At 42.3% G+C, this 12,427-nt stretch overlaps 1 protein-coding gene across 3 annotated transcripts in view; it reads right to left on the reverse strand.

Annotated features, from left to right (window-relative positions):
• Positions 1–12,427, reverse strand: part of cux1b (cut-like homeobox 1b) — a 237,115-nt gene that overhangs the window by 24,752 nt on the left and 199,936 nt on the right. Inside the window, exons 14-18 of one of the 3 annotated variants that reach the window (XM_034168316.1) lie at positions 8,779–8,875; positions 6,552–7,364; positions 5,631–5,714; positions 5,036–5,137; positions 4,389–4,942 (exon numbers count right to left, since the gene is read on the reverse strand). In XM_034168316.1, the coding sequence (XP_034024207.1) occupies positions 4,389–4,942; positions 5,036–5,137; positions 5,631–5,714; positions 6,552–7,364; positions 8,779–8,875 (1,650 nt within the window). The remainder of the gene's footprint in view (positions 1–4,388; positions 4,943–5,035; positions 5,138–5,630; positions 5,715–6,551; positions 7,365–8,778; positions 8,876–12,427) is intronic. The other 2 variants (XM_034168317.1, XM_034168318.1) reach the window with 2 other exon arrangements.

A 12,427-nucleotide genomic window follows, 5' to 3' on the forward strand; every position in this document is an offset into this window, starting at 1 on the left:
AAAAATGTCCACGTCTGGGTACTTTCAGTGACTTTCGACGTTACAGAGATTCTGATTAGCTGAAAGTTCACTGTTGTAGAAAAAGTAACCAATGACACTGCGTGTTTTAGCTTGCAGTTTCAGCAATGTGGTTCCCATGCACATGAGGAAAGGTTTAACAAGCACGGCTGGCCCTGCGGCACCTCCCCCACCCCCACTATTTTTTTCTCACCGGATTTATGCTCATCTCAGAAATGACCCAGAAATCCATAAAAAGTCACAAATCCACGGATCTGTGGACAATTCTCACCCTTGTACAGGACATTTGCCAGGATAGCCAAGTCAATCCCAAAATTCTGACATGTTACTCATTGTTCTGCAGTGCCAGTAGTACCATAGCTACAAAGGACACAAAGCTTCATAACTGCCATTAAACATCATGGAAAAACAACTGCACTACAGAAAGCGATGCAGCCACAGCAGCAATGACTCCATTCCAACTCATTAACAAGAGTCAGACATGAAAGTACTTTGCATTCAAAATGGATGCCCAAAACCTAATTACTGATTCATAAGTACAGTAAGGCTGTGAATACTTACGTACATGTGGTTTCTTAGTTTTTAATTTTTTAATTTTAATACATTTCAAAAAACCTTGTCATTATGAGGTACTGTGTGTAGAATGTTGAGAAAAAAAATGAATTTCATCCATTTTGGAACAAGGCTGTAACATAAGCAGAATTCCCAATGCTTTTGTATGGTTTTCCATGTATTAAACACTGTATGTACCGCATTTTGTATAACGGATTTTTGCTGACACTGGACAAAATGTCCTGTCCGATCACAATGCATTTTCATAAAAACCCCTCATATATACCGGACAGAGCATATGGTACGTTGGGTACAGTTTTTCCTTGATTAAAAGCCCGGCCATTTATTTTTTTCAAACTGTGCTCAGACCCAGTGCCTAAATGAGGCAGGCCAAAATTCAAGGCTGGTGATTATTAACAAAATGCTGCTTGCTGCCTGTACCACAATATGGTGTTAAGTTTCACACATATCCGTAGGTGTGACAAACCAAAGACATCCGCTGGAGCCCTCTGTCACTGGGCATGTCCAGACTGTTCTGTCCAGTATATGCGAGGGGATTTTAATGGATATACATTACGATGGGGTGAAACGTTTTGTCCGATGTCAGCAAAAATCCATTATATACAGTGTTTATTACATGGAAAACCATTCAAAAGCATTGTAACTTTTCCTTTTTTTCCGGTGAGTGTGAATATCCGATTTATATATATATATATCTGTATATTAAAAGCCAAGTGGCCTCTGTGTACGTGTAGGCTATGTGTGTGTGTGTGTGCATGACTTTGATCACAGAGAAACCAGGGAGAGCTGACCTTTGCCATTTGGTGTGCTTTTGTATTTTGGGTCAAGAATGAATGGAGCCAAATCAGAAAGTGGATAGACCTAACATTTTTGGATAAATTACAGATATTAGGTAATAAAACAGAGAACAATGAATGTTGAAAATTAAATTCTGGATACACACACCATTCCAGCAGGTGGCGGCATCTATAGCTTTAAAGCCAACTGGCCTCTGTGTACATGTGTCTGTGAGTGTAACTTCCATCAGGGAGAAACTGGGGAGATCTGATATATGCCGTTTGGCTTGCTTCTGTATTTTGGTTCAAGGATGAATGCTGTGAAAATGGAAAGCTGATAGGACTAATATTTTTTAAGAATTAGGGATATTATATAACATTGAACAATGGGTGTTGATATCAACATTAATCAGTCCCTGGTAACCAGACAAGCTCTGAACAACGGAAATATCTCAACCTTGCCTGTTATAAAACAGGACATAAACTAAAGGTGACATAATAAATACAATTAAGGGTCTTTCACATCAAACACATTGGTTGATCATTTTTGATGCCTTCACTTGCATTGAATGTATTGGACACGGCAACGACGCCCAGAGGGGGCAGTGATTTCTATGTCACTACCCGGCTGTTCGAGGGCCCAGTGAACAACAGGGACAACCACCATCATGGATTTGCGGCAGGAAAAAGCAAAACACTCAGTCTGTCAGTCAAAACCACAATATTATGAGAAAAAAAAAGGAGAAGAAAGAGTGACAGACATCATCCTGCTGGGAGAAGCTTTTTTTTCAGCGAGTGTTCAGAGACTGAGCTGAGGGGGTCGGCCGGCCAGAACTGAAGCAGCCGGTGTTCAGGCCACAGACCCGGCAGAGCAAGGACACAGAACCCAGTGTGATCGAACAGAAACACTCACCTAAAATTCTTCACTTTTGGATATATATATATATATATATATATATATATATATATATATATATATATATATATACACACGCACGCACACACATACATACACACACACACACACACACACACACACACAGTTTTTAGCAACGACGAGTCTGCAAATTTGTCTGAGTGAGAGAGTAATTGAAAATAAAAAACGACTTAGGTGTACTGCTGAAGATTAATCAGCTGACGTTAGCTTAGCCTTTTAGCCTTTAGCTGCAGAATCACTCAGCTGAGCTGAGTGAAAGTTTGTATTTGTAAATTGTTCAATCTATTTTTACCAAATGAAGCTACACAGTTTCTTAATTTTTATTGCTATGACTACAACAAATGTCTCAACTTTAAATAACTTAGAATTTTGTAGTTAATTTTTTTAACTATCAAGTAATCCGACCTCCAAGAAAATAGAACAGCACTGTTTCGTGTGTGTTTATATTTTAAGAAATGTATTTCTTCACTTGTCCACATTTCAACATTTGCTGTGCAGAGGACCTTGCAAATACAGATGCACTTCAAAACTTCCAGCGATGGAGCTGAACACCAAAACCTGAAGTCTAGAAGGAAGAAGAGAACACCTTTGCTCTTCAAATGTGAGAAAAGTTTATCCAAAAACTCCACCAAGAGGTTGAAGCTGCAGAGGAGAACTTCATCTGGTTAAATGTCCTGAAAGTCCAGCTCACCTGTCGACTCTGCAAACTCACAACCTGCTGCTACACTTCTAATAAAACAAAGGCTCTTTAAAGAGCAACTATTTTATTATTTGAAAAACTGTTTCCTTTTTGTTACTGCTGCAAATAAGTATTTCACACCTGCCAATCAGCAGAAATTCTGGCCCTCAAAGACCTGTTAGTCCGCCTCTAAAAAGTCCACCTCCACTCCACTTATTATCCAAATTAGAAGCACCTATTTGAGGTCGTTAGCTGCATAAAGACACCTGTCCACCCCCACAATCAATAAGACTCCAACTACTAACATGGCTAAGACCAAAGAGCTGTCCAAGAAACCAAAGACAAAATTGTGGACCTCCACAAGGCTGGAAAGAGCTACGGGGCAATTGCCGAGTAGTTGGTGAAAAAAAGATCAACTGTTGGAGCAATTATTAGAAAATGCGCTTACCGAGCCCGCAGACTCGGTAGGCAGTGAGAGCGAGGCGATAAGTTTGCCATGACCATTTGGATGATCCAGAGGAGTCATGGGAGAAAGTTATGTGGTCAGATGAGACCCAAAACAGAACTTTTTGGTCTTAATTCCACTTGCCGTGTTTGTAGGAAGAAGAATGCTGAGTACCATCCCAAAAACACCGTCCGTACTGTGAAGCATGGGGGGTGGAAGCATCATGCTTTGGGGTGTTTTCTGCACATGGGACAGGACGACTGCACTGTATTAAGGAGAGGATGATCAGGGCCATGTATTGCGAGATTTTGAGGAACAACCTCCTTCCCTCAGTTAGAGCATTGAAGATGGGTCGTGGATGGGTCTTCCACATGACAATGACCCGAAGCACACAGCCAGGATAACCAAGGAGTGGCTCCGTAAGAGCATATCAAGGTTCTGGAGTGGCCTAGCCAGTCTCCAGACCTAAACCCAATAGAAATCTTTGGAGGGAGCTCAAACTCTGTGATGTCATAACTGTCTGGAAACAGATTTCCAGCATCACACATAAGATGAATGACAAAGATTTAAAGTGGCCCGTCAAAGCTCACCATAGGAGCCACTGTCCCAAAATTTTTTATGTCAAAATATTATATCCACATCGTGTAAGATATGCATTGCCATGTTTCATTTTATTTTGCTGTCTTTGAGCAATAAGAACCTTTCAATGCATTTTGGCAGCAAGACTACAGAGCAAATTTAATTTAATTTCTTTGCAATCACTGAGTTGGCCCATATTCACTCAATGAGGTGAAATACAGCATTGAACTGAATAATCCTCATGTCCACACAATATTTGGCTTACACAAACATCCAATCACAAGCAATCCAGATACTGTGACCTCTGAAATAACAAGGCCAAACAAATATACTTCTTTCAAGTTATTTGTTAACTTACAACATAATGCTCGAGCGCCTCACCTCTTTGGAATCATCCTGACTGTGGTTCTCCTCTCCCGTCTGGCTGGGCACTGCTCTGCGTGGGTCTGCATGCATGTTACTCCACCATTGCTCTCTCCAGTAACCCACTCCTCCTGCACTTCCAGAGCGGACCGACCCCTCGGAGCTCCTGCCCAGCCTGAGAGCTCCGTCAGCAGTCATGTCTATCCCTGAAGAAGTCCTGCCTTCTCTCTTCACACTGGAGCTGAAGTCCAGGATTGGAGATGGGGATGAAGGGGAAGACAAAAGGGAGCTGGAAGGCTTCTTAAGAGAGAGCGCCAAGGGGTTGTAAGGGGGAAGGGGAGCGGTGAGGTGAGAGCCCAGGAGGTCCCTCTGAGACAGTGATGATGATGTTGATGAGGAAGACGAGGCTTTGAGGATTGGCTCCAGCGCAGCCTGTTGGGCTTCCATCTCTCTCCGAGCTTGCTCTAGGATGGAGCGGATAGCCTCATCTGATCCGCTGCCTCCTCCACTTCCCATACCACCTCCACCGCCTCCTTTCAGTCCTGCATAGGAGGGCTGAGCATGGGACAAGTCTGTGGATGGAAGAAGATATGACACATCAGAACAAATACAGAGCTGTAACATCTGAATCCCATGAATCCTCTGGAGATGAGAACACAACTCACCGGCTTTCTGCACCTGCAGCTCTCGTTTGGCCTGCTCCAGAATGGACTTGATAGCCTCATCTGAACCTGCCTCTGGCGTACGAACACGAGCAGTAATGTTACCTGGAAGATGAGGAAGCGGGAATGGGAGGAGATGACAAAAATCTTGTGATTAAAATTTAAATAAAAGAAGCTACAAGACAAGCAAGAACAGTAACACTGGCTAAGAGACCACCAAATAATTACAGCACTACACAGCACGAGCAACAACATTCCCACCACTGAGCTATAAAACAACTACACTGGAGGGATTGTCACGATTTCTCTGGTCCCTTTGGAGCTCACACATGCACACGCTGTACACGATTCTTATGGTAAATGCTCTCCGCAGAATAAAAACTACCAATAAAATCCCTAAATACACATGCTGGCTTTCCTTTGACGCAAGTCACTGCAACTGTGTGGTTACCTTCAAGGAGTAAATATGTCTGGATGCCTTCTCGCAAATTAATAACGCAACACACATGCACGCACACACTGCAGAATCAATTCACCCCCCAGACAAACATGCCACACAGACAGAACGTGCTAGAATCTGTGCGTGAAGGGGACAGACCTGTGTGTGACGCTGTATCGGAGAGGGCTCTCCGCTTCGGAACATCCTGAAACACTCGGCTAAGCTGGGGCTGGCCTGAGCCCTCTGTTAAAAACAATATACCACACACTATGTTACAGCACCTGTGCGTTTTATTTTACAGCTACACTACAAGGTACGCTGAAGTGCTCTTCAAATATAAGAAATTGTTCTTAGCGAATACTTCCATTCAATGCACACAATAAACACATTGATCTTTACCATCTATGACTCCAGTGAGAATCATCCTCTACATGTACCAGGAACATTAAACCACGACAAAGATATATTAACGTGGGAAATATAGCTGAAAATAATGCATCAAAGAAGGGAATTTCAACTACAGCCTTACTACACTCACTATCTATTAGACTTGAGCTTGGCTTTGGCCACATTTTTGGACCACTGAGACCTTCAATCAGAAATGTCCTGATGCGTTAACAAAAGCAGGCTAAGACTAATCGAATCTATCCGTAGTTAACAGTACTCCGCCCTCCTCCCAATTTCCACCGATCAGTGCAATGGATGTATGAAAGTATTCTGTATTGACCACGATCGTGAGGAAAGGCTCTTGGGACTGGTGCCTGACTAGGAACTCGTTCAAAACACACAGGTGTAGATCAAGATGAGAGTTTTGGAAAAAGAAAGACAACTAAAAAGCGAATCCATACTGACAAGCTAATCAATGGCTCAGTGCAGGGCTATACACGCTCACACGCATGCAAGACACACACATGTACATATGTGTAGACCCATTAGGGGACACACACACACACACACACACACACACACACACACACACACACACACACACACACACACACACACACACACACACACACACACCACACACACACACACACACACACACACACACACACACACACACACACACTCACTCACCTCTCTGCCGACCCTGGATGCTGCGTAGTGCGAGGATGTTTTGCTCGTCAGCAAGGAACTGCCTCATCTTATGGAAAGGCTCCTTCCCCCGAATGGTCAGCTTATTCCACGGCTTGGGCCTGGCCAGGATCTCGCTGACTGAACCCTGTGAGAGCCCCAGTACGTAGTGGCCAAAAACGCGTTGACCAATGTTGTGTTTGATCAGCTGCTCTTTAACCTGTCGGGCGATCTCTGCTGTGTCCATATCTTCCCCGTCTAAAACACTTCCTGTGGTAGTGTCAGAGTGACTGGGTGATGGGGATGGGGCACTGCCAGTGGTGCTACTCCCATTGACAGGAGCAATATCTGGGCTGGCTGGAGGTGGCTGGGGGCTGCTGGCTGCCAGAGGGATGGCAGCAGACCCAGAGCCCGGAGTGGAGGTAGGGATGGAGCTGAGAGTTGGGGTGAAGGGAGTGAACAGTAGTGCCCCACCAGGGATTCCAGATGACTCTTGTAAGGCTTTGGAGTAGAAGGTCTGAAGGAGCTGCCGCTGTAGTAGGGAGTTCAAAGCCATCTTACCACCCACCAAAGGGAATACAGGGGAATAGAAGTCCTGTCCAATGCCTGTAGGAGTGAATGGGTGCGTTTCACTGCTGCTGCTGGTTGTGGTAGTGGTGATGGCATTGCTGAGAGAATCTGTATGTGTGCGAGATAGCGGCAGCTGGGATGAGGAAGGGAGAGATGGAGGGGGAGGAGTCGGTGAAGATGAGGGGTCGTTGGGTATGGGCTCCTCCTTCGGTGCAGAGTCTTCTGTCCCTTTTCGCATGGCTTGCCCTACAAGAAAGGTCAAACACACCATGCATTATGGGGGAATCAACAAAAAAGGGGTTCCAAAAATAGACGAAAAATACAAAACAAAACTTTAAAGGTAACCTAGCTCAGTCTTTAACAAAATAGTAATCTTTGACTTGCTTTTTTGCCAACCCCCCCAGACAAAATGCCCATGCATCTGTGATTTCAACCTTTCTTGCAAGACAGCCTGGAAGAAAATTGGGGACAAAGAAAACAATTGGCAGAGTACCTGATTAGCTTGACTCAGGTTTGAGTCCTTTTTTTTTTTTTCTTTTTTGGGGAAGGTGAAGTAAACGTAACGATTCCAGAAAAAAAGTGGTGACAGTCCACAGATAACAACACCATGCGACTCCTCTTCCATGCTGCTGCAGTTTGCAGCTAAACACTGTGTTACTCCATGTTAAGTGGTAGTGTTGTAGTCTTCAGGTCATACAAAAACACATCCAGAAAACAGTGATGCAACACAATTATTTAAAAAAAAACTGTGCTTACAGCAGTGAAAACAAAACAAAAAACAGTTGCATGTACACACACACACACACAACATCCCACACAAACCAGAAACTCTTCAGAATTCGAATGAAGGCTTACGTAATTTAACATCTTCCCAGAATGGCAAAATTGATTAAACTTTTATAGTTACAAAACAAATATTGATATTTTTAATACATTATAAGCTGTCTTGATGATAAGTGCTGGGAGAAAATTATTTTAATGCATTACCATTTTGAGATTTAACATGATTGAGTAAGACAGTAAACTCCCCTTACGGTGAATGTTAATCAATTCAAAACTATTCAACTATGCAAGCCCAAAGCCATGACATTTCAAACCCATAAACACTAGTGCAAAGTGTAGGAGTCTTGATGTAGAGGTCATCCTTTGGTGTCCTCATTTCTGTATCCCGCAGTGCTGCTGTTACTGTTCAGGTTGACCTCCTGCTGAAGATACTTGTAAGATACCCAGGACACCCGGTGTTCCTTCTCCTCAATGAAGTGCAAAAAGTCAATGAAACTGCATTGGTGTACCTCAATTTAACTATCAACAGTGTTTTGCATTTTAAAAAAATCTATGTACAATAAATTAATCTTTCTCAATTAAAGTGCAGTATTATGAATAATTCAAAAAGCATTTGAAAAGGTCAAGTATTCTCAGAGAAAAAGAATGCCATTGCAGCTATACTTTATGTGCTTTAAGCACTACCCTGGTGGACTGTAGATATTTCTACCTACTCCTGTGAAGACATGCCTGCATATAGTGAACTCAAGTGCTGGTTTTTGAGCAGGTATTATTTAATCACTATACAGGTTTTACTGATGCAAATATCTAGAACGGCCAGTTTAGGTAAATGCAGTACTTGCAGTGCTTGCTGTCCTTGCTCTCTGAGCAGACTTACCGCTGAGCGCTGTGTTTGCGATACGCAGAGAGGCATTCTCTGACTGAAGACTACGGTTTCTCTCCACCAACAACACCTCCAGTGGTTTGGCCGAGTCCTGACAGAATGACAAAGTGGACAGATGAAATAAATAAACCTCAAATTCAGAAAAATTTTCAATTCAATTTCAATTTATTTTCCTTTATATAGCACCAAATCACAACAGAGTTGCCTCAAGGCGCTTCACACAGGTAAGGTCTAACCTTACCAACCCCCAGAGCAACAGTGGTAAGGAAAAACTCCCTCTGAGGAGGAAACCTCAAGCAGACCAGACTCAAAGGGGTGACCCTCTGCCTGGGCCATGCTACAAACAGAAAAAGTTGGGATGAGATGGAAAATGCATTCAACTGAATGGGACAGTGTGTCCAAATTTTTGACTGGTAGTGTACATCCATTTCTGCATTTAAGACCTGCAACATATTCCAAAAGAGTTACAATGGGGCGATTAGGGCTAGTAATAAGATATTTTAAAAAAATATTTCAGTATCCACAAAAGATAGTCTATGAGGAACAAAAATGGGCAGAGGATCTCCCTTTTCTCAACAAATATGTGAAATCCACAATAAAGATGGGAAGGGACTGGAATATTTGTCCCTCTGTAACACATAATATCATTAAATGATTTGAAGACCTGAGCCTGAAGGCAAGACTCTTGATCGACCAGTCAATTTACACTCCTATCGTCACCTATGGCTAATGGTTTTGGGTAACAACGGAAAAACAAGATCGCAGATACAAGTGGTGGAAATTAGAATCCTCTGTCAGGTATCCGGAATTACACTCCAAGACAGAGTGAGAAGCTTAACTATCCGGGAGGGACTCATGAGTAGAGCTGCTGCTTCTTAGCACTGAAAGGAGACAGCTGAAGTGGTTTGGGCATCTGGTGAGGATGCTCCCTGGTCCTCTTCTGAGGGAGGTCTTCCAGGCACATCCAACTAGGAGGACGTTCTGGCGTTGACCCAGCACACACTGGAGGAATTATATTTCCCAGCTGGCTTGGGAATGCCTCGGGATCCCCCAAGAAAATTTACAGGACATGACTGAAGATAGAGAAGTGTGGGATGAGCTGCTTTGTCTATTGCAACAGCAACCCGGACCCAGTTAAGTGGCAGAAAATGAATGAATGAATGATTCAAGGCATCTGGAGGAATTTCAGTGTGTAAAAGGCAAGGGTGCAATCCTAAACTGACCACTCATGATTTCCATTCCCTCAGAAGGCACTGCATCATGAACAGAGGCATCTGTATTGCACCATCACACAGTAGAAATGTGCACTGTGGTCAGATGAATCAGTATTCCAGATTTTTTTCTGGAAAGAAATGGTTGTCGCATGCTCAAGACCAAAGGCAAAAGGACCATCCAGACTGTTTATCGCACAAGTCCAAAACAGAGGATCTATCATGGTATGGGGTGTGTCAGTGCCCTTGGCAAAGTAATTTACACCTCTGTGATGGCAGCATTAATGCAGGAATGTACACTAAGATTTTACAACATAGGTTACCTTCAAGAGGACATCCGTTTCCAGGGACATTTACGCTACAAAACAATCTGCACATGTTACAAAGGCATGCTTTACAAGGAAAGGGGTACAGATAGTGGACTGCCCTGCGTAGTGTCCAAATATGTGGCCAACACAGAATGTGTGGAGAATGTTGAAACAAAAAACCCAACAATGACAGAAAAAGTATGTGATTTTCTATCTTCTGCATTCTGAGAACCATTTTTCAATATTGCATCCAGTGATCAAAACTTCACATACTTTTTTGATGGAGAAAAGATAGAGAACCACACCCTACTTTTATGATCAGGCTCAAAACTTTCTGTCCATATACAGATTTAGGAACATCCAAGGTAATTAAAACTTGTGCACCAACTATTTTTTTCTATGAAAGAGGGCTGTTGACAATCATTCTGTCTTAGAAAAGAGAAGTTAAAAAGAATAACTGAAAGCTCACCATGTGCAATCACATCCAACAAGATGGCTGTGTGTAAATTTGTGACCACTACTGTGTTGTACACTATGGCTTCACTGTAACTTCAGCACTTTGATTAAATATGTTTTCAAAGCTACGTGTTATTGTGTGTGAGCGGATTATATATATATATTATATATATGTATATATATATATATAGGTGTGTGTGTGTGTGGTGTGTTGTACACACAGTTGTGTTGAAAATAACAGCAATGTGTTTTAAAAAAGCAAGTAAAGCTCAAAATCATTTCCATACACGCAAAATGCACTGCACATTCTATTCCAAATCAAAACTGTATCAAACTTGTGATGACTTTACAGAAAGTGAAGAAAAAGGAATATCAGACTGTGCAAAAAATAGCAATGTCTGCAGTTTTCTTTCTGTGACCTGATTATACCCTTACAGGTGGCCCACAAACATTGTACATGCTGGTTGTACTGCATTACACTCTGAAAATCTGAGTAAAACAGGTTGGTCCAGGTACTGCTCGAAGAACAGCGTACTCTGATTAAAAGCTGAGAGAGAGAAACATATAATGAAGTGAAGAAAATGATCCCAAATGTTTTAAAAATGGCAACAAAACCAGACAGACACAGAAGAAAAATGGAAACTACTATTGAAATGGATCAAAGAATAGCCAGAATGGGAAAGACTCAGCCACTGATCAGCTTCAGGTGATCAAAGTACATCTAAAGTTACCTGTGACTACTGTAACAAGTAGAAGATGCCTATGTGAAGCCAAGCAATGGACAAGAAGCCCCGGCAAAAGTCCCACTGTTGAAAAACCACATGTGCTGGAGAGGTTACAATTTGCCAAACAACACACCTGACTGGCCTAAAAAGAAAGTGCAAAACATATTGTGGGACTGATAAAAACAAGATTGTTGTTTTTGGATCTAGGGGCCACAGACCGTTTGTCAGACGACCCCCATGAACTGAATTCAAGCCACAGTACACAGTGAAGACAGTGAAGCATGGTGGAGAAAGCATCATGATATGGAGATGCTTTTCGTACTATGGTGTCGAGCTTATTTATCACATACCACAGATCATGGATCAGTTTGAATCCGTCAAAATACTTGAAGACATCATGTTCCTTTATGTTGAAAAGGAATGCCCTTGAAAGGGTGTTTCAACAAGACAATGACCCCAAACACACTAGCAAGTGAGCAGCATCTTGGTTCCAGACCAACAAAATTAATGCTATGGAGTGGCCATCCCAATCCCGGGTCCTTAATCCAATAGAAAACCTGTGGAGTGGCATCAAAAATGCTCTTTCTGAGGCAAAATCAAGAAATGCAGAGGAATTGTGGAATGTAGTCTTAGACTGGAATACCTGCTCACAGGTGCCAGAAGTTGGTCTACTCCATGCAACACAGATGTGAAGCAGTTCTCGGGAACAGTGGTTACACCACTAAATATTAATTCAGTGATTTGCAGGAAAGGTAAATCTTCAACCATCTTTCAGTTTATACATAAATGTTTGAGTTTGTAAAGAAAAGTGCAGAAAAGTGCACACTGCTGAACAGCCTAATATTCTTTTTTCTTCACTTTCTATAAAGTGATGACAAATTTGATACATTTTTCTTCATGTTTTGATTTGGACTAGAATGTGCAGGGTTCCCATTTGCTTGTA

Source organism: Thalassophryne amazonica, chromosome 4, assembly GCF_902500255.1.
Source record: "Thalassophryne amazonica chromosome 4, fThaAma1.1, whole genome shotgun sequence".
NCBI lineage: Eukaryota > Metazoa > Chordata > Actinopteri > Batrachoidiformes > Batrachoididae > Thalassophryne > Thalassophryne amazonica.